Genomic DNA, 26,905 nt, shown 5'->3' with positions numbered 1-26,905 from the left:
AAGGTTATGCTTAATCTATATTTTATAGACCTATAAGTCAAATTAGTTTCTGGGATAAACAAGCAGAGTGTGATGGTAAGCATATTCTGTAGCATTCATTTCATTCCTAGTTTGGAGGATACTATGTGCTGAGTTAAAGACAATTACGTTAGTGTAATACATAGCAGTTTTTTCTTGTATTATTCTGCAAGCATAAACAAGTTATACACAGGTTAATTTACATTCTAGGTAAAAAGCCAATTTTAAATCCAATCTATAAGGCAGTAAATATATAAAGATTCTAGGACACAGCAATAAAGTTATGCCATATAGTAGAGTTAATTTAAGACAACAATAATAAAAACATGACAAATTTTCACATTCTACCAACTGTGCAAAGGTATTTCAGGTAACATCTGTTCAGAAGCAATTGTTACAAGATAGACTAGATGAGATGCAAGGTTTCACAGTGCAATAAATGTATGTCAGTTTGCTTCTTCATAATTAAAGACCCAAGTCTTTGAAAAAAGCAATTAAGCCTTGCTCTAAATCTAAGACAATTATCCCTGCTCCCACCCCTTTTTACTCACAAAGAAAAGATCCAGAGTGATCCAGAAGTAATAAATACCATATATTATCTATTTTCAGCAGCTAAATATACTCCCCAAAAGCCACTTGATATATTTTGTTCTCTTGATAAATCATCTATTAACAAATAAAAGTAAACTTATTTTTCCTGTTAGAAGGATAGAAGAAAAGAAAGTCTGGGATGATTCAGAGCAATTTACATTCAACGCTCTGTATCCGCAGGTTCTGAATCTGACTAGTCAACCAAACACAGATCAAAAATATTTGGGGAAAAAAAGTTCCAGGCAGTTCCAAAAAGCAAAACTTGAATTTGCCACACACTAGCAACTATTTACAAAGCATTTACATTGTATTTACAACTATATATATAGCATTTACATTGTATTAGGTATTATAAGTAATCTAGAAATGATTTACTGGAGAATGTGCATAGGTTATATGCAAACACTATGCCATTTTATGTAGGGGACTTGAGCATCCATGGATTTTAGTATCCAAGGAGGGTCATGGAGCCAACCCCCCGTGGATAACGAAGGACGACTATACTTAGAAGACTGGACTGAATAAAGTGATTTTTACCTTATGAAGGTTTCAGTGCCTGCTAGGTTAGGTGGAATTTTGACATGAATAAAACTCAGGTGCCTAAAGCCTTCAACTAAGAACACCGTCTCCAATTCTTGACAGTGTAACTCTAGGACAACTGAGAGCATCACTTTAACTGAGGACTCAATGAAGAAATAAATTCAAAAAGAGCACATAGAAATCACCTGTATCATTATCATACTTGCTTTATGATAATGATACAGCACAGCAAGATGAATGAAGGTTCTAGTCATTATTCCAGGAAACCAAACTGTGGTTATCTAATATTCGCGCAAATCACAAATCTTCCAAAATAAACGATACCACAGGAAGAGATTTAAATGAATCTCATGGTTCTCCTAAAACATACATTTATAAACTGTGAAACCAAAACTTTCAATGTGGTCATCCTCATAACTGCTGTTAGTTTCCTGTGGCTGCCGTAACAAATTACCACAAACCTGATGGCTTAAAACAGCAGAAATGTGTTCAACTGGGCTAAAATCAAGGTGTCAGCAGGGCCGATCTCCCGATATGGGAGAAGGGTTCCTTGCCTCTTCCAGTGTCTGATGGCTGCCAGCATTCTTCGGCATGTGGCTGCAACCCCAATCTCTCTGCCTTGTAGTCACCTCACCTTCTCCCTTTCTGTAGTCAAATCTTCCTCTGCCTCCTTCTCATAAGGAAGTGTGTTTGCATTTAGGGTCCACCCTGATAATCCAGGAAAATATCCCCATTTTTTAAAACTTAACTTAATCATGCCTGCAATGTCCTTTTTTTGTCATAAGGTAACATTCACAGGTTCCAGGAATTAACGTGAATGTTAAGACGTGAATAACTTTGGGAGATCATTATTCAGCCTACCACACCTGCCTCCAAATAAGCCTAAGGAAATAAGGCGAGCAGGCACTATTCTCACCAAGCCCACTACAATTTCAACTCTCAAGTTCCCAGAAAAATAGGCAAAAGTTCTCCAACCTGATACCTCTTCCCACCTCACAATCTGCCTATAATCAGGAAATCACTAATTCTATATTCATTAAAGGCATTACTAACTATTGTTAATGGTTCCTGAATGAAAAAAGAAGCAGTAAAACAGTAAAACTCCCACTAGCATGGGAGAGTAATACAGGATAGGGATTAAGGATGTGTACTCTGAAGCCAGCTTGCCTAGGTTCAAATCCCAGCCTCATCCACTGGCAGCTGTGCAACCAAAGGCAATTTAACCTCTGTACCTCAGCTTCCCCTTCTAGCAAACAAGGCTAATTAATACTATCTACCTCATAGGGTTGTAATAAGGATTAAAGCACTTGAAAGTTATGAAGCACCTAGAACAGTGCTCGGCTCACTAAGGTTAACTGTTATTGCTAACAATGACCAAACACAGTAGACATATAGATATTAATGGACATGGTGAAAAACCTCTCACAACCAAACTGATGGTACTGTAATGACATAACTGGACAATAACAATCTATACAATGGAAACCATGATTAGATAGATGCCAGATTTACACTAAAGTCTGTGAGAACTTAAAGGATATTCCTAATTGAAAAAGAAGAGCTACTCTTCCAGCTTGGATAATGGAATTTACTGGCCCCCTTTCAAAGGGCTGGCACACATCCTAGAGATGGAAACTTCTCCAGAAGCCACACGTCCTGCTCTCACTCTGGATCTGGTGGCCACCACTGTGCGTACTGTGTGTTTCTAATAGTGGGAGGTAAGAATGGAATGCCCAGAATCACTGACAGGCTTTTCACGACGAGTAAGAAACTGTTTTGTTTTGTTCTAGAAGGGAAATAGGACTCGGGTCCAGGTACTGACGCTGTGACCTAGGGCAGGTACAAGTTTAATGATCCTACTGAATTCTATTCACCTTCACAGTCTTCACCCAGGTTCTTGCACTGTCCTTCCAGCCTCCACTCCAGCCTCCCAGTAACTATCCCAGTAACTTAATACACACACACTGCTTGCCATATTCCCTGCTGAAACCAAGTTGGTTAATTCGCAAGCAGCCCAAAAGAAGTTGATTCATTACGCAGCCAAACTATCCTACGTTTATAATAGACAGACTTCTACTATTTACACACATCTATGGGGAGAAGTTCTATGCTAGAGATGTTTATAAACAATTCAGAAGTAACTTGAGGCCCACAACCAAACATGCAGTAGAAAACAAGGATTTGTTTGTCTGCTTTATCCAGGTTCAAAGTAAAACAGGATTTCAGTAGGGACCAGAGCTCCTGCCTTCTTACACTAAGACAGGAGTCAGTGGCCAGGTTAGCCCTGAGTTCCACTACCAGTCTGTAGCTTTGTGGTTGCAAATACCAAGCACCTACATTATCCCTACTCCTGTCTCATCACCAACCCGCACTACTTGTTCCAGTCAAAAGCAGCTGCCCCAGGCAACTACATGACCTAATGATGACTAGGTGACCTGGAGAGATTCAGGCTAGCTAGCATCACTTCATCCCAAATCAAGAGAAAGCCAAGAACCAACTTGATGTCTGGCAGTACAGCAGAGTGAACAACCGAACAATCATTTTTTGAGGCATTGCAGAGATCTCGTGAGGAAGAGGTGGTCTCCAAAGATCACCCTCCAACCCATTAACAAGTGTTACTGGAGTGGGACTGAGAACAGTGAGAAGTAGGCAGACTGGGAAGGGCTGCTCAGAAGGTAACCTTGAGATTGGGATACTGAGTCTAGGCCAGGACAGAGTTAGAGCTGAGCCTGGAACCCCAGGCCCTCTAAGAGTCCAGTTCAATAGGGAGGTGGCACCCCCAGGCTCCTGGTGGAAACAGACTCAGATCATCTCCATAGAAAACCCTCCCCGGTTAGGCCTCCTAGAAGACAGGTTTAAGGCAAAGCAATGAAATTATTGAATTTGCAATTATTGAAATACAAAGTTTAACAAGCGCAGAGGGAGAGACCAAGCTACCATGGGTGCAAGTCAATGTCAGACAGTTCAAAGATGCACATACCAGAACTGCCAAATAAAGAATAGAAAGAGTAAAGTAGGAATTGTCTAAAGAAATAAAGGAATAAGAAACAAGGAATATCAGGAATACAGTAACCAGGCAGATTGGAAAAAGAAGCAAATGGAACTTACAGAAATAAAAAATAATTGATAACACACATATTCACAAGTTAAATAGATTAGACATAGCTGATAACAAAATTAGTGAAATGTAAAATACCAAGAAATTACCATGTAAGCAAGAATCTAAATTAGTTTGCGAGATTACAAAGAATCCAAATTACTTCTAAATTAATTTAAAGTTTTGATTCAAATCAGACCTCTATCTAAAAACACACACAGTATTTTAGATGTGTTTATTAAAGTTAAGGCTTAAAAGTGTTGTCTTCAGACATTTTTTTCATCTTTACAACATACCTAAGAAATGAAAAACAGCACAGACCCTAGAACTCATATCACCTGATACTTTTCTCAAGGAAACTAAACTTAAATATTATCTTAGGTTCTGTTTTCATGACCTCCGTGCTGGAATGAGTCACAGAAAATTACACTTCATGTATTCTGGAGCACAGAAGTCGGAGACAAAATGGAATGACAACATTAACCCAGATGGTAAACTGTACCAGGAAGAAAAGTCATTGCCCAGTGGATTCTTCTCATATGGGATAGAATCTTTCATTGCCAGTCTAACCCTATCTTATTTATTCCTCAGCTCTGTCAAGATAACAATCAACAACATAGTTGATCCTCCGGTGAAATTTCACCATTCCTATGGCCATGTTGATACTTAATTTTGTGTAATTAATCCATGTTGTCCCTCATTTTCAGTATTCTGATACATCTCTTAGCTCTGCTCTCAGTTTTATTCATCTATCATTTTTAATTGTTATATGTAGCTACTCACTCCTCCAGAAGACTTTATTCCCTTAATTTGTGTATCCTGACTTACATTCCTAACAACTTTCATTTGTTCACAGAAGGCACATGCTGTGCTGTAAAATTTCACCTATGACTAAAATGTTTTTCCATATTCCTAAGTAAAATGGAGGGGTTAGTATTAAATTTTCAATTCCGTTGGTCCCGCCCCAAATGTATCCACTCTCTATGTGATTAATTTGTGATTTATTTACACACACACAACAAAACAATCTTCACTGTCTATTCTTTCACTAGTTGATGCCAACAGAAAGATTTACAAGGCGCTAATCATGACACTTCCTTTGACTGTTGAAGTGAGTCAGAGAAGCAACCAGAACAGCAGGTTTCAAATACTTAGACTTCTTTCCAAACTAAACAAAACATTCTTTAGCAGTGACCACATGACCCGCCAATTTTAAACGAGCTGTTTCAACTTGGAAAATCATAATCTACTTTTAAAAATTCTTCTTGGGATTTAAATATTAAACAGAAAAAGAAATACTATCACCTAAAAGTTCACTTCGATATATCTCATACCCTCAGATGCTGGGGCGGGAAAGGAAAAGTTTAACTTAAAAAAATGCAAAGTCCATAGTGACGTCAATACTCAGACATTTGAACTGCTTCTCACGTCAGCCTTAAAAAATCTGGGGCAACACAATGATCAGGGTATTTGTCAAAGGATCCAAATAGAATTGGACCCTGCCGTCATAAGTCTACGAAGAGATTGGCAGCTCTGACAATCTAGAACAAAATGTAGCCCCCATTTAGGCCCTGTGGGCCCACCCACGCTGTCAGTCAGGTCAGAGCTGAATGACATTGAAGGACCCGGGACCGAGCCGCAGCCTACCGGCACTGTGGGAGCTCCCCCACCCCCCAGCTTCACCTCGCTAACTTACAAACTTAGGGCGTTTCTCTCCAGGCTCATCGGGGCCTCCGGGCGGCGGAGGGTGCTGGAGGCCCTTCCTGCGCGGCATCTTGCTGTCCCGGCAGCTGCGGAACGAGGCGGAGGAGGGATAGGGGGCCCCGGCGGCCGAGCCCTGCGCCGCGGGGTGCAGCCGTGGCCGGTACCGATCCATGCTTCCCCGCAGCTCCGGGGGAGTAGGAGAAGAAAGAAGGCGGCAGCTCTACAAGCCACAGGCGGGAGCCCAGGGGTCTGCGGCGCACTCGCCTTCCCGGTTCCGCCGCCCACGCCGCCAGTTGGGTTCAGCCCAACCGCTGCCTCCCGGGCCGCATCCAACACATCCGAAAATTCCCGCCGCCGCTGACCGCCCGGGACCCGCCAATCGCGCGCTGCGCGGTCAGTGACGCTCCCGGGAGCCGCCCCTTCCGGGCAAAAAGAAACGTGATTGGCTGTTCCGCCCGTTCTTTTCTCTGTTCAAGCTTCTGTTGGTCCAGGCAGCCCACCTTAAGGGAACTGGGCGGGATTGGGTTTGGGGAAGCGTGGAGAATTTATGGGGAAGTGTCTTGTCTGGGTGTATTTGGAATTTGGAGAATGGGTTCTTGCTAACCTGGGGGTCTGGCGAGACCCGCCCTACACCACCATATGAGCAGCTCTGGGATGTGAAATCATCTGCTAACCTTCTCTGCAAGTCTCGGGAGGTCTCGGTGCGATAGCCACTGAGAAAAGTAGTTCTGGGACCCGTACTTGAAGGGGTGCTAAGCGGGAGAGAACCACAGCGCCCACGGCGCTCCATAAGGATGCTTTCTCGACAGATTGTCAAAACGCCTGCTGAGTGCCGGAGTGCTGCGAGCCCGCTCAGGGTGGCAGAGACGGCCACCAAAAATCAGCGCTGGGCCACGCCCTTAGGGAGCTCACAGTCTAATGTGCTTCACAAATCCTTACAAAAATAACAAAATAATGTAAATGTTATAGCAGTTATTTTAAAAGTTCATTGAGAACAAAAGGGAGAGGAATTGACATTAAATCTGAAGGAGGGGATTTGGAAAGACGAAAGGAAGGATGCCTAGATTTTCTCTGAACAGAAAAGAGTGGCAGGACTTTTAGATAAAAGACGTTCCAGGCAGGAGCAAGGCCAAGAGGAGTGAAGATCAAAGAGTTGAAAAAACTTCAAGGGCATGTAATGAAGGCCCTCGAGCGAAACCATTCCGAAGAGTTTATTGTGTATAGCCAAGGTCCAGATACAAGGCCAAAGCGGTTTTCCCACACACAAGCGTGCTTTCTTTCCCCTTTAAAAGCAGTCTCTCCCTTTGAACTATTTCCTTAAGCTACCCATCTTCTGACTCCATGGAGGTGGTGTGGGTAAACATGCAGTACTGATTTGGGTACAAGAAACAACTCTAAGAACTCAGGAGATTAGCACAGAGGTTGAGAAAATGGGCCTTAGTTTCAAGTAAGTCTTCACACTACAGTTTTTTTGGGGGGGGGGGTTGTTTGTTTGTTTTATGTTTATTTGTTTTTATATTTGTTTACCAAACTTTCTGTGCCAGTCTCTGTCCTCAAAAATCACCTTATTTTTAGGGGAAAGTCCAGGAGAACAGAAAGTTCAGGAGAACTGCAAGTAGTTCCTATGTATTGGTGACCGTTAGACCCAGATGCAAATTTTATTCCCGTTATTTACTAGCTATGTGATGTTGGAGGTGATGTTAAAATTTCTTTCTGTTGCCTTTCCATATGCAAAAGGGGATGATAATAATACCTAACAAGCAGTGTTGTCAGGCTTAAATGAGGTAGCATATGTAAAGTTCTTAGAAATGTCTGTGAAAGCCTCTCCCACCAAAGACCACCAGGAGGAACATGTGTAGTTGAACCAGTGGAGTTTGTTACTCATAAAGAATGAGGACATGCACTATGGGATGGGGTTTCTCAGTAAGAGTCCAGAAAAAGAATGAGAAGGGTAACTGAATTTCAGCGCTGTCAGGGATTGGGGACAGTTCGATGAGTGTGTAGCTTAGTAAATCTTATCTAGAAGGATGGCAGGCTAAAGAATGAGGCTAAAGCTGTAACTGACAAAGGAGGAGCAGTCATTGATAGTCTTGGGAGGTTTGGTATTTAGTGATTTGCCCACTGACCTTATTCTGTAAGATTGGTTATTTCCTTGAGAAGAACAACAGGGCCTATCTGTGAGTGTCAGGCCAGCTTCTAAAAACACTGAGGCCCAGCTGGAAGTGGCAACTAGTTCCCTCATGTCAAGGGCTGCTTTTTTCTTTCTCAGGTCCTTGGCATGTAGATGGTACTAAATATAAATAAGCAGGAGCTGTTATAATTGATTTTCAGGCTTTACATAGATCACTCTGACATTTTTCTCATAGAAATTCTTTGCAACCACAATGCACCTGTGAAAATAATACATTTGTCTAAATTTCACATTTTTAAAGTACATTTTATATGTGTTTATTATTTAGACATCGCAACAGCATGCACTGCCCCTCGTTCTGATGCCCCAACAAGAAGGATATAATATACCCTACTGAGCCAACAATTTTGGAAGTGCTACCTTGTGCCAGCCTTGGTACCCAGGGCTGGGACAAAGTTGAATGGCACCAAAGGCAGACCTGGAGAAGCTTGGAATCCAGGAATATGTTTCTTTCCTTTATCATGTCTGTTCATTCTAAACATCTAGACAATTAGTAATGCAATCCTTGTGAGGGTTCACTCTTAATGACTATATAAGAGAGAAAGTTGTGAAAAGTTGAGGGAAGGGATGGATCATTCCCATTCAAAAATTTTTTTTAGTGACAATTTTATGAGATACCATTTTACCCTCATCAAACTGGCAAATATTACAAAGTTCCACATCACCAAGTTTTGACCAAGATGTAAGGATTTCTTCGTAGATGATAAGAGTGCAAAACTGGTACAGCCAGTTTGGGCAGCAACTTGGAAACACCTAGTAATGGTGAAGGTACATGTACCTATGATCCAGCAATTCCATGTCTAAAGTCTCCCTGGAGAAGGCAAAGATGCCGTACAAAGGTATTTCCTGAACATCTGTAAGAGCAAAAAAGGGTAAAGCATTTAGCCATCCTGCAGTCAGGGAATATCTGGATAAATCTCAAAAATAAAGAGGAAAATCAAGTGGCAAAAAAAATATATATATATATAAATGTAATGTGTATGTGCGTGATAACACTGCAAAAACACGAGGGAAATAAACACAACAACGTCATCTAGTTCCAAAGAGGAAAGGAAGAAAGAAGAAGGAAGGAATTAAAGCTGAAATGTTATAGCTGAAGTATTGGTAAATGTTTTTATCTATTAAAAGTGAAACATCTGAAGTAAATCTAGCAGAATGTTAACACATTTAATCTCAATGGTGGGTATATTTGTGTCTATTTTATTTTTTATTATTTTCTGTAATTTTCTGTTTATTGGAAATGTTTCATATTAAGGGTTTTTTGGGGGGTTGAAAATAAGTTTTTTATATATAAGGTTTTTAACAAAATACATAAGCTAACAGAAATAAAGTAACTTTAGAAATAGCTCCCTTAACTCTTCCTATTCCTTCAGAAAATTTTAATTTGTTGGCATTGAGACCACAATGAGCTATTAAGTTCATGTAAGGAAAAATTAATTTTCTTTTAGGATGACTTTAATTTTTTTTTTAATTTTGAGTAATCAGTCATATTTCCTCCTCCACCTGCCTTTCCACTTTTTTTTCTGTCCTCTCTTCTCACATGAATTTCCCTTCTCTCCCTTAAATTAGCACAGAGGTGGAGAGCTAGGAAACAAGGAAAACTGCTACATTTCCCTCTTTCAGTTAAACTACAAGTTCAGTTCTTTGCCATGAATACTTTCCAAGTGGTCAGTGCATTAAAACAAGAACCACTTAATAACAAGCCTAATTCAAGCCTAAGTAATTTAACTTTATCATTTTCATCATTGCTTTACCACCTGACTACAGTGGAGGAATGCCTCACTGTACATAAATTCTGTAGCATTTTGTGCTTAATGACAGTGTATTCAAATAATTGTCTGGCCATTAGCACCGACTTTGCGCTTTCATTCCGAACCCCCAATGACAAGATAAAACAGTGTTGCCTCCCGGATGGGATATGAGGCATGGCTTCTTCCACACTTTCCACATGCTTGTCCGTCTTGGTTAAAATTGCTTCTGTTTTACAATAGAATGTTAGATGAGAAAAAAGCAAATCACATCCTCAGAATGACCACTGATACAGTTATATGATGTATGTGTCTACACCAGTGTTTCTCAGCCTCGGCACTATTAACTTCTGGAGCTGGATAACTCCTTGTTATGGGAGGGACTGTCCTATATACTGTAGGATGTGTAGCAGCATTCCTGACTTTTACCCACTAGTTGTCACCAAAAATTTCCCCAAGCATGGCCAAGTATCCCTGAAGGGCTGAGGAATATTTCACTGTATGGATATAGCACATTTTGTTTATCCATTCATCAGTTGATGGTCATTTGGATTTTTTTCTACCTTTTGACTATTATGAATAATGCTGCTATAAATATTCATGTACAGGTTTTTGTGTGGACAAAAGTATTTCTTCTCTTGGATACATGCACAGGAGAGAAATCGCTGGGTCATATTCTAACAGTTTAAGGAACTATCAGACTTTTCCAAAGTAGCTGCACCATCCTACATTCCCATCAACAGGGATGGTTCCAATTTCCCCACATCCTTGCCAACAATTTTTTATTTTTACCTGACTTTTTGAACTTAGCTATGCTAGTGTGTGTGGAGTGGTATCTCATTGTAATTTTGATATGCTGCTTATTTTTTGTAAAGAAAATGTTACTGATATAGAACTATGCCTGTTCTTTTAAGTATTGTCTGTAGCTGCTTTTGCTCTACAACTGTAGCATACTTGGGACAGAGACCATATGGCCTGCAAAGCCTAAAATGTTTACTATCTTGCCCTTTACAGAAAAATATTTTCTGACCCCTGCTAAATTATTTTTCCCCCTTGGTGTATCACAATTTGTTTTGTTCGGTTATTTATTTTTCTTCAACGAGAGTAGTATTCCAGTAAGAAGCAAATATTAATTTTGGACAAATGTTCATGATAGAGCCACATTCTTCCCTTTGCCGTATTACACATTTACACAGGCTTTAACAGGTTTTTTTAAGTCTGTTTAGCAAGGCCAAGAAGATCTTGCTACCATAATGAGTCACTGTGGAGAACAGTTGATTCAAGGTAGGTGTGAAAAGGAAAATTATTATATAGATATGTGACTCTTCTTAAAACACATTTAAGTAATTTGTGCTCTGCTAAGTTTTCTCGAGGGCCTTATGCTGTAAGTTCAGATAGAAATTTTTCATAGGGAATATAGTTAATATATTAACACAGTTTAATGTCATGCTTAATAGTTTCCTGGGATTAGAAACTATCAGATTTTGATTAGAAAATTAATTTGCCCATGTTTGTAGATGATAGAGCCGTTTAAAAGGGAACAGGAATATTCCTTAATATTAACTAACTTACATTAACTAATATTAACATTTAACTAAGGTTCAGTTGAAAGTGTTAGATGTCACTACCAGATCACACTCCCAATATTTGAAATAAGTAGCAAAAAGGAATTAAGAAATCATTAAGACTGTTGTAAGATTACAGTTTAATTCTTTCATATTAAAACACAATTACTAACACCCACATATAATTTGTTGAGTCACTTGGATAATAATTTGTCTAACAATAGCAAATAGTAACTACGTAACTCAAAGCTAAAAATACATGTAAAATAAGCTAGAATTCTATGGTACCCTATAGAGATTTTCAAATATTCTTTTTCTTTCATTAACGTCTCTTTCTCATCACCATATATGTTTTTCTTTTTTTAACCTCAGATGAATTTCTGTGTTTTGGACATTCTGTAAAATCAAATGTACATAAAGCCTGTCTTTATTGAGCTCTCTCCTGAAGGCATTCTTTTTTGTGTATTATTTTCTTTGGTTCTAATTCTTTAGCTGAGCCCATCCTAATACAATAGAATAAATACAGTTTTGTCAGTTTGCCATGATTAATCTATTGATGTCTCTATCTGGTCATGAGAGGGTATTGTATAATTAGTTGCAATGGTTAGCAAAGTTAGCATTCTTAGGTTTTTTGCCTATGATTGTCTGAAATATTTACAGTTTCCTGTGAAATCAAGCTCTGCCCTCACACTGTTCTGAAACTGCAGTCACAAGTGACCAGAAAATTTTATGCTGTCAGGTCTCAATCCTTGATCACCTCTCCATTTGCTGCCATTGATAACAGCATTCTCTTTATTTTTCTTTTTTGACATATAATGTTGTATTAGTTTCAGGTATACAATATAATAATTTGATTTTGTACATATATATATATATATATTTTTTTTTTTTTGGCTGTGCCACGTGGCTTGTGGGATCTTAGTTCCCTAACCAAGGATTGAACCAGGGCCCTTGGCAGTGAGAGCACAGAGTCCTAACCACTGACCACCAGGGAATCCCCTGTATATATTTTGAAATGATTCCACAATAAGTCTACTTAACATCTGTCACTTTATACAGTTACAAAAAAAATTTTTTTCTTGTGATGAGTATCCTTCTTCAACATCTCTACTCGCTTATTTCTCTCATCATCTCTCTAAACATTCTTTCCCTGACCTTTGCTTGGGATAGCATCTCACCCTATAGTATGCCTCAAGGTAGAAAACCTAATTCAGTTCCACTTTTTGCAGGGCCTCCAAATAACAAATGACTGGTGGAATTCATGCTTCTGCGGTACATGCATGCCTCAGTTTACTCATCTGAAAAATGAAGAGGTTAAATTGTTCTTCAGATATTCCAACTAAGATGCTCAGAGCCCTAATCTTTGATATCAGTACCTCCAGGGCCACCACAGAAGGGGAGGGAAAAGGAAATGGAATGATTCTGGGCCCTCTCCCAAGAGACATTTAAACCAACACTGCTTTTACTTGTACATAGAATTCTTCAACATGAAGTTTCATGTGGAACAAAAAAGGATTTGGAAAAAAGTAAAAAAAATTATTAAATGAAATGGAGTCTAAATCAGTTTTTCTCAATCTTTTTGTTATTATCTTTCCCTTAAGGAGCCTTTGTAGACATTTTTCCTTATTGCCTCCCTGTAACATTTTAATACTTTAGATATGCCATGTATTTATCAGTGCTTTAGACATAAAGAGAGACCTTTTTTTGCCCCCTAAGAACCAGTTTTCATACCTTTGGCATGAGGTACCAAGGGTGATATCGGCTCCCTTCCCATCCTCTAAATGCTCTAAATAATCCACTACATAACTAACTGGGTCACTTTGAGCTACTTACTATCCTCTGAGAATCTCTATTTCCATTTACAAAACAGGAGAAATAATTTACAAGCATATTATCAAGATTAATTGAAGTAACATATACAAAAGTGTTTTAGCAAAGTGCTAGGTACATATTATATACTCAATGTTATTTTTCCTTCTCCTTGAAAGTCCCATCCATTTTGACATTCTATGATATCTCAATTCTAGTATATTCCCAATTTAGGCATATAACAAAACTGAAGCTCTCACAATCTCCACCCCAGTTGTTAATGTTTGCCAGCACCACCGCTGTTCTTCAATATTCCAGACAGCAATCCTGAAAGTTCTCTTTGACGTTTCTTCTCTTTGACAAATTACACCCAAGTCACGGTGGTACAGGGTGAACAGTGAGCACCACCCCAAAATCTGAAAAGGAGGAATGTTTGCCCTTCTGATAATCAAACTAATTAAATTAACATATAATCAGAAATTGTTGGGGTTTTTTCCTACGTTAAAGGACTGATAACTTTGACTTCACGAGTATATTAATCCGTGTAAAGAAAAATATTCATCAGAAGGCGGGCAGTCAGAACTGGAGAGGGGAAAAAATGAGACTATCCGGATCATAGATACCTAAAATCCAACACATACAAAAGTGAAATCAACATCTTTGTCTCTTTACCTGCCTCTCACCCAGTCAAGTCACCTCAGCAGATAGCAACACGGCCTACCCACTTACCTTAGCAGAAACCTGCTCCCTTTGGCATCCAGTCTCTAAATCCTGTCAATTCCTAGCCCTTAACACGCCTCAAATCCATTCTCTCCACACCATTGCCCTGCCTCAGACACTATTCTCCTGCACGGCTGAACCAGCTTCTGACTGCCTTCTCAGACACCGCTCTGGTCCCACCAGTGCATCCTAGAGGCTACTGCCACAGAGCTCTCTCTGAAAAGGTTATCTGATTGCCTAGTTTCTCCTCGGGTTTAAAATCCAGCTCCTCCAGCTATCACAACTCTCTGATACCTCAGAAGAATAAGACTAGAAACCTCTCAAGCAGAAACTGCCATAAACCAATGTGGCATACGCATTGCCTTGACTGGAGAATGGGCAGCGGAAAAACACTTTAACTAGTTTCCTGATATGAAACATCTACCTTCTCTTGACCTTAAAAGAAAACTTGGGGGCTTCCGGGGTGGCGCAGTGCTTGAGAGTCCGCCTGCCGATGCAGGGGACATGGGTTCGTGCCCTGGTCCGGGAAGATCCCACATGCCGCGGAGCGGCTGGGCCCGTGAGCCATGGCTGCTGAGCCTGCGGGTCCGGAGCCTGTGCTCCGCAACGGGAGAGGCCACAACAGTGAGAGGCCCACGTACTGTCAAAAAAAAAAGAAAAAGAAGAAAAAATTTCTTTGGGAACTCTGTTCAATTTCTCAGTACTATTCTACTCTTCCTATCATTAGGAAGCTTGATTCATAGCTCTGTGTTGTTTAAATTACTATTTTTCCTTTACTTATTTTCCTAGTTTTAATTTTACTGTAAAATCTCTTCAAGATTCTGCAATTTAGACTCATAATGTCATCTCTCTTTCTTCTATTTTCCGATAAATCTTTACCTTTACCCCAGGTTACATCTTCATATATAAGTTTCCAAGATTTTTCTTTTCTTAAAGGCAAATGCTGGAGGCTAATTATCATCTCACCGTATGGTTTCTCTTCTCTTCTTTATTCCTCAAAACTATCACGCAGTTCTCCTGCGATTGCTATCGAAATTCATCTGACCTCTTCCCATTATATTTGTACACCTCTAAACTTACCATCTGTTATTGTCCTTCAGATGGTTACTAAATCCTGAATTCATTTTAAGGTCCTGCCATTTCTCTAACTCTATTTTCACCTCTCTCAGTTATGTGATTCCCTAGACCTAATTTTCACTTCTTACTACCAGGAGGGAGTGAACTGTTGTAAGCAAAATAAAACATCCTCTCTTCATTTATGCTATGACAAGGAAGAGCTGCACCTCACCCATTTCCTGAAAAGTGGTCTTGAGCAAGGACAAACTAGGCTGGCAAAGGAAGAAATGAGGAGAGCTCAGAAGGAGGCTGAACAGACAGCTGGGTACACCAGGCCCTGTTAAAGTCTTCAGGTGGGATGGACACACAGGGGACTCCAGCCCAGAATTTTTTTTTCTCCTAATTTTTATATTTTTGACAGATAAAACCACAGGGCTATGGAAACATGTGTTAGCCCTCCACCAAACCTGTGTTAAACCTTAGTGTTCAGTCTTAGTCTGTTTACTTTTAGTAACCACATGTTTCCCTGTCCTTAATAAATTTGCTCAAATGCTTTTTGAAATTAAGTAGTACTTCTAGTTCAACCTAACTTTCTAAACTGAGGTTTTAGAAGACAGGACCTCATTTTAATATTTCAGAATGTAAAGCACATGTTCTTTTTGATCTAATTCATATATATGATTTCGTGTATTTTGACCATGTCCTCTCTTAGTTTTCTCTCTTCCACTTGAAAGAATTCCTGTCTTTGAGTTCTTGTCTCAGTACAGCAGCACCCAACCCCTTCAGCTGTTTTGGTTGATCATAGATGAATTTTTCCCTACTTGTCCAAATCTTTACTAACTTATAATTACCAGTACCACAAACTGAATTTCAGATGTAGGTAAACCATGCTTCTGTAAGGTGGTGGATACAATTTTCATTTGTTTTTAAAATACTAAAATGCAAAATAGTTTACCTATCAATAGGCCCAGTAGCTCTATTCAAAATAGAGAACTTCTTATATTAATATGTTGTATGTATAAACATTTTATAAATTGAAAATCACTCTAAAGTATATATATATTATAATTTTCCCTGGCATGTATTTGCCACATGCTATATAGGTATCAGATATGCTTTTTTAAAAATATATTTTAAGTATTTATATTTTATATAAATGAAACATATATATTTTTAGGAGTTGTTAACATTAGTTTTCATTCCATGGACTATCAAATTGATGTTGTGAAGCTAGCTGAAAGCATGACAGATGGCCAGAAAACAGCACTTAGTGTTAAAACTGTGTCATAAATCATTCATGAGTGAATACCTTACCCTTCACATATGATCAAGGGTTGATGGTATCACAACCTGAAGACTGATAGAAAGTGCAGGTTTGAAGGTATGTTTGTCACAACTGTTTCCGTTGCAAGTCACAAATTCTCAGCTCAGACTAGCTGAAGCACAGAAGGGCATATCTTTTCGTATAACAAAAAAATACTAAGGAAGTTCACATAATAAAAAGAACTAGATCTCAGAAGCTGGGCCTGGAGATCAGGATTGGCTACATAATTTGCATAATGAAAAAGCAAGATGCCCTGTTTAAAAATTATTAAGAATTTCAAGATGACTACAGCAGAGCAGTCAACATTATGTGTGAGGCCCTTCCAAGTTCAGAATCCTGTGTGACATGCAGGTTGTATGCCCATGAAGATGGCGTGCTAGAGATTCAAGTCAACCAGGACCTTCCTTCTCTCTTTCTCCCTGACATCTCTCACATTCACTTTTCTCTGTTTCTTTTTTCATGTTTTCCTCATTCTTTCCTACTGCAATGGCTGAGCCAGTCTTCTTTGCTAATTCAAGCAAATAATGTTTAGAGAGGGCTCCGATTGGTCATATCTGAATGAAATGCCTAGGTTTGTTGAGGGGACCCAGCAGGGGAGAGGTGGAGTTACCCAAGTGAGAGAATGGGGTGGGCAGATGCATTCAAATCACAAGGAACTGTTGTGGAGTTCCTTAAAGAAAATTGGGATGCTTGCACTAATAAAGATGAGATGGAACAGTATCCTGAGTAGGCAAAACTGAAATATCCACATAAAACCCATTGGGTTTGACTTGTCATCCTTATTTGTAGTTTTTTAATCTTTCTGATCCACAGTGTAAAGATTATGTGAGATGATTAATACTATAGTATGGACATTCAGTAAATATTAGTTTATTTTACATTCTCTAATGTAAGTGTGCATCACAGGGTATAAAAATGTCATCATTAATTTGGGATAGTGGTACAGTTTTTGGATTTATATATAAAAAGATAAACTGCACAGTGAGTCTGGCTGGCTCTAAACCTTTTCTGCAAAACTCACATAAGAAACGGTTGAGGGGCTTCCCTGGTGGCTTAGTGGTTAAGACTCCACCTGCCAATGCAGGGGACACGGGTTCGAGCCCTGGTCCGGGAAGATCCCACATGCCGCGGAGCAACTAAGCCCGTGCACCACAACTACTGAGCCTGTGCTCTAGAGCCCTCGAGCCACAACTACTGAGCCTGTGTGCCACAACTACTGAAGCCCGTGTGCCTAGAGTCCATGCTCCACAACAAGAGAAGCCACCGCAATGAGAAGCCCACGCACCACAACGAAGAGTAGCCCCCACTCGCCGCAACTAGAGAAAGCCCACGCACAGCAACGAAGACCCAATGCGGCCAAAAATAAACTAAATAAATTTTAAAAAAAAACAACAAAAAGAAACGGTTGAGAGAAAGCTGGAGGACAAATGGAAGGGCAGTGACAAGAAACTTGTGTTTACAATGTGAAGACTATTACTCTTCTCCAGAGCAGGTTTCATAAGTAGAGCCAGTGTACATTATTTGTAAAGATTTGATCTGTCCCTTAATTCCCCTCAGTACAGATGGACAGTCTGCCATGATAAACAAATCTCTTCTGAAGATTTGGAAATAACAAGAGGGAATTTTTAAAATTTACCAAGTATAACTTTCCTAAGAATCTTAAGAATCTCTTTTATAGACATTCCCTACCTGCCATTACCTATTCAGGTATCCAGACTGTTTCATTTCTTTGCCTTTTTCATTCAGCTTTTGAACTATATAGAGTTTCCTTTCTTTTACACATGGGTATACTGGCTACACCTTCGCCCATGCATTATTGAAAGTTTATGAAGAATAGAAAGAGGCTCTTCACACTCTCAGAGAGAAAGGAATTAAGTTTAATTTCTAGGAAGAGCTGAATAGGGAATTTATTATAGACAAGAGAATTAATAAAAGAAAAACATAAAGGTAGAATCAACATTTTGTTTTTGTTACATAGTCAGGATAACAAGGAGAACGGCACAATCACTAATGTAAATAACCAGTCATCTTAAAAGCTAAACATTTTGAAAATTATCTATTTAACTAACTTGATTCTTTTCTCTGCTTTACTTTTGTTAATATGGACTATATCTTGAGAACTAAACTAAGAAGGAAAAAAAATTCAATCATGGTAGGTGATTAGTAGTATAGAGTTTTATATGCACTGGTTCATGGAACCTCCTCTGTATATATTTAATCCTTTATTTTTTCATGAAGAAATCATGCTAAATGTCACATATATAACCAACCTCTCTCTCTCTCTCTCTCAAACTCTGAGGAGTCAACGCTTTTGTAATAGTTCTGGAAAAGCAACAGTCATAGCTGCAAGATGGATTTTCACATGCATTCAGAGATAGCTGGGACCAAGCAAATAGTCTATTTGCCTTAATTGTCATGTATAAGATTAGACAACAGATGTTTTCTTACATGTGGTTTGCTAATTTATTTCATTCTTTCTGTCCATTTACACGATCCATTCTGAAAATGAGTATTGAGAAAGTGTAACTGAATCTTCTGCTCCTCTTTTTTTTTTTTGCGGTACGCGGGCCTCTCACTGTTGTGGCCTCTCCTGTTGCGGAGCACAGGCTCTGGACGCGCAGGCTCAGCGGCCATGCCTCACGGGCCCAGCCGCTCCGCGTCATGTGGGATCTTCCCGGACCGGGGCATGAACCCGTGTCCCCCTGCATCAGCAGGCGGACTCTCAACCACTGCGCCACCAGGGAAGCCCTCTTCTGCTCCTCTTGAAAAACAAAATCTAATTTCTCTCATTAATATGTCATCTTTCAATGCCAAAACTTAGGGAGAAGAATGTTTGTTACCAACCACAACTTTATATCATGCACAAATAAAAAATCTTTATTCTTTAGCTCTATACAAAAATACCAACACACACCCTTCAAAGAACAGCAGCAGCAAAGCAAAAAAACACAGCTGCTATCACACTATCATGCTCTCCAAGGTATTTAACATCTATAAAAGTTTATCTTATTTTTACTCATAAATTCTGGCAAATTCAGTCACTCTCCCAACTCCCACCATATTCATGCATATTCACACATTCTCTGGAAGTCTGGAAATTTGCCCACAATTATGTTTAAAGCCATGATTTAAATGTGACCAGTTTTGAATGAAATGAATGACTTCTACTAAAATTACTCAACATCAAGCATGTTTTAGAAAACCTTTTAGATCAGGACCCATTTTTCTGTTATGTCTGCCCGATAGTAGTAATGCTAAAGTTCCTTGATCCACTTAATGAGGAAACTGACACGGTTTTCCATTATATAGTAGAGCTGACCATAGAATATTTAAATTGGTTTCAAATTTTAGGTTAATGTTCTTACTGCTGTCCTGCTACTTACCTTAATTTATCTTAGTATTTTATGGTGTTGGACATTACTGTCTGCATAATGATCACAGAAGTTTTAGATGTAGTGCCTCCTCTCTCCTCATTAATGCTGCTACTAAACTTCACTTCTTAAGAAAAAATGATTATATTATATACATATTTCAAAACAGATAATTATGCAGTTGAATGATTACTGCCGTGTGTGGTACTTTAATTCTTATGTGGTGTGTAACTTGATGGTAATCACCCAGAGAATATGTACTCAGTTTACCATTTTTTTAAGCTATAAAAATAAAATAAATATGGTAATAAAAATATCCAGTTTACAGAAGATTATAAAGCACAAAGCAAAAATCTCCCATTCTTTACTCCTACTTCTGTTTAGCAGAGATAACCACATTTAACTGTTTTTATTTCAAGTTCCTTTGGTCATTACTTCTGTAATGCTGAATATTACACTTACATCTTGTTTTTGCAATTTATAAGTACACTTACATCTTGTTTTTGCAATTTATAAGTACTCAACAGTATCAACTGACTCTATTATGAAAGATGAGAAAATTAGCTTACCCCTACCCCTTCTACTACCTCCTCACTCCAAGGTTTGCTAATTTAACTTTTATTTCTGTTTAGTTACCTTTATTTTTATTTACATATATACACAAATATTTTTACATTTATAATACATAAATGTGATAATATAGTATATCTTTTATCTTAGTGCAGTTTTTTCTTTCTTTTTTTTTTTTTTTGCCTAATTTTCCCTCCCTTTATTCAGAAACACAGTCCCTTTCCATTAACAAATGTTTACAGCCTATAAAGAATCTTTTGATATTTCTTCATGATTTTATAATCATGTAAAACATACACATTGCTCAATGGATATAGAGTTTCAGTTTTGCAAGAAGAAAAATTTCTGGAGATCTATTGTATAATAATATGGATATGCTTAACACTACTGAACTACACACTTAAAATGGTTGGAATGAGTAAATTTTATGTTATGTGTTTTTACCAAAATTTAGAAATTTTAAAAATACATGATTATATAATCATACACATATGTTCATATATAGGAAGTCTTCACTTTGCGCAGTTCCTACATAAACAAATTTCACTTACCACAGTTCAGTTGAATAACACCAGCTTCCCAAGATCATGGTTTAAATTTCAGTTGCCACAGTATATTAACTGGGAATGATTGCATAAAGTACAAGCTTCAGGAATTCCTTGGTGGTGCAGTGGTTAAGAATCCACCTGCCAATGCAGGGGACACAGGTTCGAGCCCTGGTATGGGAAGACCCCACATGCCAGGGAGCAACTAAGCCCATGTGCCGCAACTACTGAGCCGGTACTCTAGAGCCCATGAGCCACAACTACTGAGCCTGCATGACACTACTACTGAAGCCCACACGCCTAGAGCCCATGCTCTGCAACAAGAGAAGCCACCACAATGAGAAGCCTGCACACCGCAACAAAGAGTAACCCCCTCTTGTCACAACTAGGGAAAGCCAGCGAGCAGCAACGAAGACCTAACGCAGCCAAAAATAAATAATTTTATATAAAAAAAAAGTACAAAGTTCACTGCTAACTTGTCAGTCTACAAACCATCTTGTAAATAACAAATGTACACCGTGATCATAACCAATCATGGCACTTTTTTCAAAATCTGTTGATTGATTGGTCACTGCACGTCTTTTATTCAGGTCATGCACAGACAGCAAAGCATGTAGTGTGTTGTGTCCTTGTCTCCCTGTGATAAAACTACACGACATTTTACAAAATGAATAATCAAAAATGGAAATGGGCAACAAAGATCAAAGTGCAGCCATAAAAGGAAAAGTCATAATGCTGGTAGTGAAATTCCAACTGAACATAAATCGAGTTGTGAAAGAAATAACTGGCCATGGGAATGCTGACACTGCTGCCATTCAAGAGACTCTAGCTGTGCAGCCAGAAGGACTTAGTGAAGATGAACTTATCAACATAAATAAGGAAAATAATTGTAATAAAAAGAATGATATCCCTGAGGAAGTGATGCCAATAAAAAAAACTTCACGTTAAAAGCATTTCTGGAGATATTTCACAACACTGAAAGGATAAAATGTCAGAAGCTGAATCAATCTTAAAAAGAAGAATGACGTGAGTTCCCTGGTGGCCTACTGGCATGGCCCAGGTTCAATCCCTGTTTAGGGAACTGAGATAGGACAAGCAGCACGGCATGGCCAAAAGAAAAAAATTCAAAAAAAAGAAGAATGATAATTTGCTAAGGCATAGAAAAGATACTTACTCCATATAGTAAGTTATCCAATGGAGAAGACAGTAGTCTTCCAATCATCCTTGATAAGTTTGTTTTATAAGTTTTTTACAATGAAATAAAACGATTTAATTCTTAATGCTCCTAATGTTTTAACTTACAGTGTACTAAATATATCGTTTTACATTTGCTAATTTCTCTATACCTAATTGACAGTAAGAGCAATTTTAATGTTTTGACTAAACTTGTTAAGGGTTTCAGAACAATCTTACTTTTCTCTATTGATTATTAAACCAATGCGTATGGTTTCAGCTTGCACAGTCATTTTTTATGGTCTTACTCTACATGCAAACAGATGATACTGTAGAAGTTCTTTTGGTCATTGTTTATTTTACAAAATTGAGATCATGTTACCTACACTTTTCTGCATTTTCATCTTCTCACTCATTTTTTTGGTGGAAATATCTTTAAATTGATTAGTATAATTGTAAGAGATTCTTTTTAAATAGTTGAAAATTTCATAATATACATGTACTATGATTTCTTGAACCATGCCTTTACTAATGGTCATGAAAAACGTTTTTAGCTTTCTGCCACAATGATCATTGCTGAATAAACATTTTGTAGAAATAGTCTTAAGTACTATTTGATTTATTTCTATGATATAGATTCCCAAGAGTGGAACTGCTAGGTCAAATGTATACTCTTAGATATCGAGATAGCTTCACCAAAGGCCGTAACAATGCATATTTCAGTCCCTTGTCACTAAGGTAAGTATCCTTTTACTTTGCATTCTCACTGGAAATAGAAATTAGAACTCTTAAATTGTTGTCAGTCAGATAAGGTAAGGTTATATCTTATTGTTAATTTAATTGACTATTATTGAATATTGGAGAGTTTTATGTTTGTTGGTCATTTGAATTTGCTATTTGTAAATAACCTTTTGTTGTGTTCTTGGTCATTTAAAAAATTGAAGTGTCTTTTTCTTGTCCATCTTGAGCTCTTTGTACATTATATTTTGACTAGCCAAAAAATGTAGAAAGAAAAGCAATTTGGATGGGGTCAGAACTTGCTTTACTAATTAGCTAGAATGTGCATTCAGCAAATCAGTAAGATATTGGTTGGTATAGGAAGAAGCAAATAGATCTGCATAACAGAATAGCCTTCAAAAACAAATCCAAGTACATATGATAATTGATTAAATTTATTTTATTTGTTTACACAAGTGGCAAAATGATGGATTATTTAATAAATTTTTCTGGTAAAACCGACTAGGCATACAGGAAAAGTCAAATTGGAAACTCTTCTAGACAAAAAATAAATTTCATATGAATTAAAGTTATAGCTGTAAAACTAAAAAAACATTCTTACACAAAAATCTTCGATACTCTATAATCTATGGATAGGAAAATAAAATTTCTGGCAAAAAGGATGAGATCTATTTGACTATACAAAAATTAAAACTTTTCCTGTGGTTGCAGTCAAATTACCAACCAGGACATCAGTGTTGTCTGAAGGTTCACTGATGGGGAAAGGATCACTTGCAGGACTTTTCACCACATTGTCTCACAACCTGGCAGCTGAGCAATCCAAGGAACCACTCAGGGTTAAAATCACAGTCTTTTTTTAATAATCTATCTCAAATTCACATCCTGTCGTTTCTGCTGTATTCTATTAGAAGTTAATCAATAACCCTAGCCCACACTCAAGGTTAGGAGATAACACAAAGATGTGAATACCAGGAAATAGGGATTACTGGGGCTACTTAGAGGCTGCCTACCACAATATGTTACATTCATAATTTTAAATAATATGCATACTTAAATCTTGTTTCTTATTTCAACATCTTTAGATGACATCTCTCAACTACCATAAAACGAGGAAATTAGCTCCTTCCACCTCTCTCAGCAGCACCCCCCCACACCGTTTCTATCATTTAGACTACTGTCTTTACATTGTCAACATTTATAACATTTACCTGACAAATATAATTACATCTATTGACTCTCTTCACTTTAAGGGAAGAAATAGGCAGGGAGTCCTCTTCTCTCCCATCTTTCAGTCTGAGGGAGGCTTATTCTGGTGGATAATCCCCACACTAGATCCTTAGCCCTCCCTTGGCAGGTTACCCCATTTATTTTTAACCTAGAGATGCAAATAAGGAAAATTGCACAGCTGTTCCATAGACTTTGCTTCACATAATTACCTTGATTTCCCTCTCACTCTATTTTTAAACTGTCCAATACAGAATCTGAAGTCTCCCATTACTTGGCAGGAAATAACCATACTCATTCCCCCTATAAGATTTCCTGTGCAGGTATTGGTCTGTAGATTCTTCCAGTCCAGATTACTCATAAATATGCTCCAAACTACTCTCTGTCTTCTAAACTCTCTTATCTGTTGATGTTCCCACTCTTCTTTTTGATTCTTTAATGAATGTATTCTCCTATTTGCTTCTTTACTAATATTTCAATAGAATTCTGGGAAGAATAGGAGCTAAATCCCTTCACCCAGTTGGTCACAGTGGAACAGAACCAACCCTATCTATCTACAAGACAGTTAATGGATACTTGTAGAATAACTAAATTAATTAATACATTAATGGCTGGAGGTGAATGTGATTGTATTAGTTTCCTATTGTTATCACACAAATTACGACAAACTAAGCTTAAAACAACAGAAATTTATTATCTTACAGTTCTGGAAGTCAGTTCAAAATAGGTCTCACTAGGCTGAAATTAAGGTGTCAGCAGAGCCCATTCTTTTCTGGAGGCTCTAGAGGAGAAGGCATGTCTAGACTCATGCAAGTTGTTGGCAAAATCCATGTCTTTCTGTTGCAGACTGAGATTCCCATTTCTTCCTGGCTGTCAACTGAAGGTTGGTCCCAGCTTCTAGAGATGACTCACATGCCTCAGCTCATGGCCCTCTCCCTCCATCTTAAACCCAGTAACTGCAGATCAAGTCCCACTCATGCTTCAAATCTCACCTGCCTCTTCATGTGTCATCACATCTGTCATGTGCAGTCATGTGACTCTTTAGTCTTGTCCTCTGTTTTTAAGGATTCACCCCAATTATTAAGTATAATCTCATTATTTTAAGGTCAGCTGATTAGCAACTTTAACTTCATCCGCACCCTGAATTTTCTTTTGCCCTGTAAATTTACATATTCACCGATTCCAGAGATTAGAACATTGACATCTTTGTGGGGCCATTATTCTGCCTTCCACAGTGGTCAATACCCATTGCCATTTATCAGGAAAGGCAATTGTACAATTCTACAGTTTTGGAAAAAGTTTATGGAAGTGTGATAGTGATTTCGCATGCACACAAGCAACAGGGAGCAGTAGCTGGAAACAAGATCTTAGTTCCCGGACCAGGAATCCTAACCACTAGACCACAGAGGCCAGCGGCTAGGACCTGGATCCCCAGTTCTTGCCTGCCTTGTCAAGAAAAAATTCAGGCAAGGAGGCAGAAGGTAAAGAGAAAAGTAAAAAGTTTATTGGAAAAGCAAAGTACATGCGGAAAGACACGCAGGCGAACTTAGAGAGTCGCTCCTTTGGGAAGTTTAAATCCTTTATAAGGGGGCAGTTTTCCGGGTCTTTGTCTTCCTTCTGGCCAATCATCTTGATTTGTCTCCCCTGCCTAGTCTGTCTCAGGACCCTTCCCTTAGGTGCACATGCACTTCTCAGCCAAGATGGATCTCGATGCAAAGGAGTCTGGGGGAAGCAAGACTCGTTATGGCCTGGTGTTGTCCCCTGACTTTTGACCCCCGAGGAGCCTTTCTGAGCATATGTAGTGCTTCCCTTGCCCCAAGGAGGGGGGAAGCGGAGAGCCCTTGATCCTTTACTCAAACAAGGTTTTGCCCCCTCTTTGTTCTTACCATGACTGTTATATTAAGACATCCATAAGAGACAAAGCCTGGCTATTTACCCTGTCTCTGTTGCTTCCATTTCAGAGAGTAAATTGGAGGCTGATTTTAAATGTTTAACCTGGAGACCATCTATCTCCTGTCTCAGGAAATGCAAACAGGAGACTAGTTGTAAGTGTCTGGCCTGAAGTCCACTTTTTCCTGCCCCATGAAATATAAGCAGAAGGGCAGTTGTAAATGTCTAACCTGGGGCCCATCTATCTCCTGCCTCAATATGATTTCAGTAAGGTGGTGAAGAAGGTGAGGAATATACTTGACCAAGCAGAGCAAGGTATTATGTAGGTGGCAATGAAAATGAAAGCATAGAACATTAATTCTTAATCACAGAGGTAGAATAAATAACTGGGGACAGGATGTCCTATGTCTCGCATATTTTACTTATAAGTAACTAAAATATTCTTATAGCAGAATTTATAAATTTGTCTCATTTACAAATTAAGGCAGACAGTTACCTCAAAGAAATATATACTACTAGGACTAAAAGTAGGCATGGAAAAAATTAATTTGGTAAGCTTTGCAAAGATATTTCTGGTTAAACTGAATATATGAGCCCTGAGATTTCAAATATGTTTCCTTAGAGAGTCAATATATGTATGAAGATAGTGAAAATAACAGTTTACTGGAGTATATTGAAAATGATAATTTTGTTATACAAAATTTAACCATCCCCTAAAATCATAAAATCCTTATTTCCACATTTGCAGTATGATAAAGCCAAGTGTCATATTCTGTGAAGTGGTGAATATCATTTTCTCCGTCGTAAGGGAAAAAGACATTTTTCCACAGAAAAATACCTCCAGTAACAAATTTTGAGTATTTCATTGCTAATACATACTGCACAGAATGGAAGGAAACTTGGCAAATGAAATTTCATAATGGTCTGTAGATGAATTTTTCTATTTTACATGGCATAGGGAAAAATATACTTTTAAAATGTCCATTTATTGTTGTTATACTATCATTTGTGTTAGTAAATAAGTTTGCAGT

General features: G+C 38.4%; 1 protein-coding gene across 4 annotated transcripts in view; it reads right to left on the bottom strand.

The window, feature by feature from the left end:
- DIAPH3 (diaphanous related formin 3) overlaps nucleotides 1-6,347 on the bottom strand; it is a 548,620-nt gene extending 542,273 nt beyond the window's left edge. For all 4 annotated transcript variants that reach the window (XM_029210108.1, XM_029210109.1, XM_029210110.1 and 1 more), the window contains exon 1: nucleotides 5,943-6,347. In XM_029210108.1, coding sequence (XP_029065941.1) covers nucleotides 5,943-6,122 — 180 coding nt within the window. In that variant the 5' untranslated portion in view covers nucleotides 6,123-6,347. The remainder of the gene's footprint in view (nucleotides 1-5,942) is intronic.
- Nucleotides 6,348-26,905: the final 20,558 nt, after the last annotated feature.

The sequence above is a fragment of the Monodon monoceros genome, unplaced genomic scaffold (genome assembly GCF_005190385.1).
Source record: "Monodon monoceros isolate NGI ecotype Baffin Bay Population unplaced genomic scaffold, NGI_Narwhal_1 Super_Scaffold_8, whole genome shotgun sequence".
Lineage (NCBI taxonomy): Eukaryota > Metazoa > Chordata > Mammalia > Artiodactyla > Monodontidae > Monodon > Monodon monoceros.
Note: the sequence above shows the minus strand (reverse complement) of the source record. Positions and strands in the feature narration are given on the sequence as shown.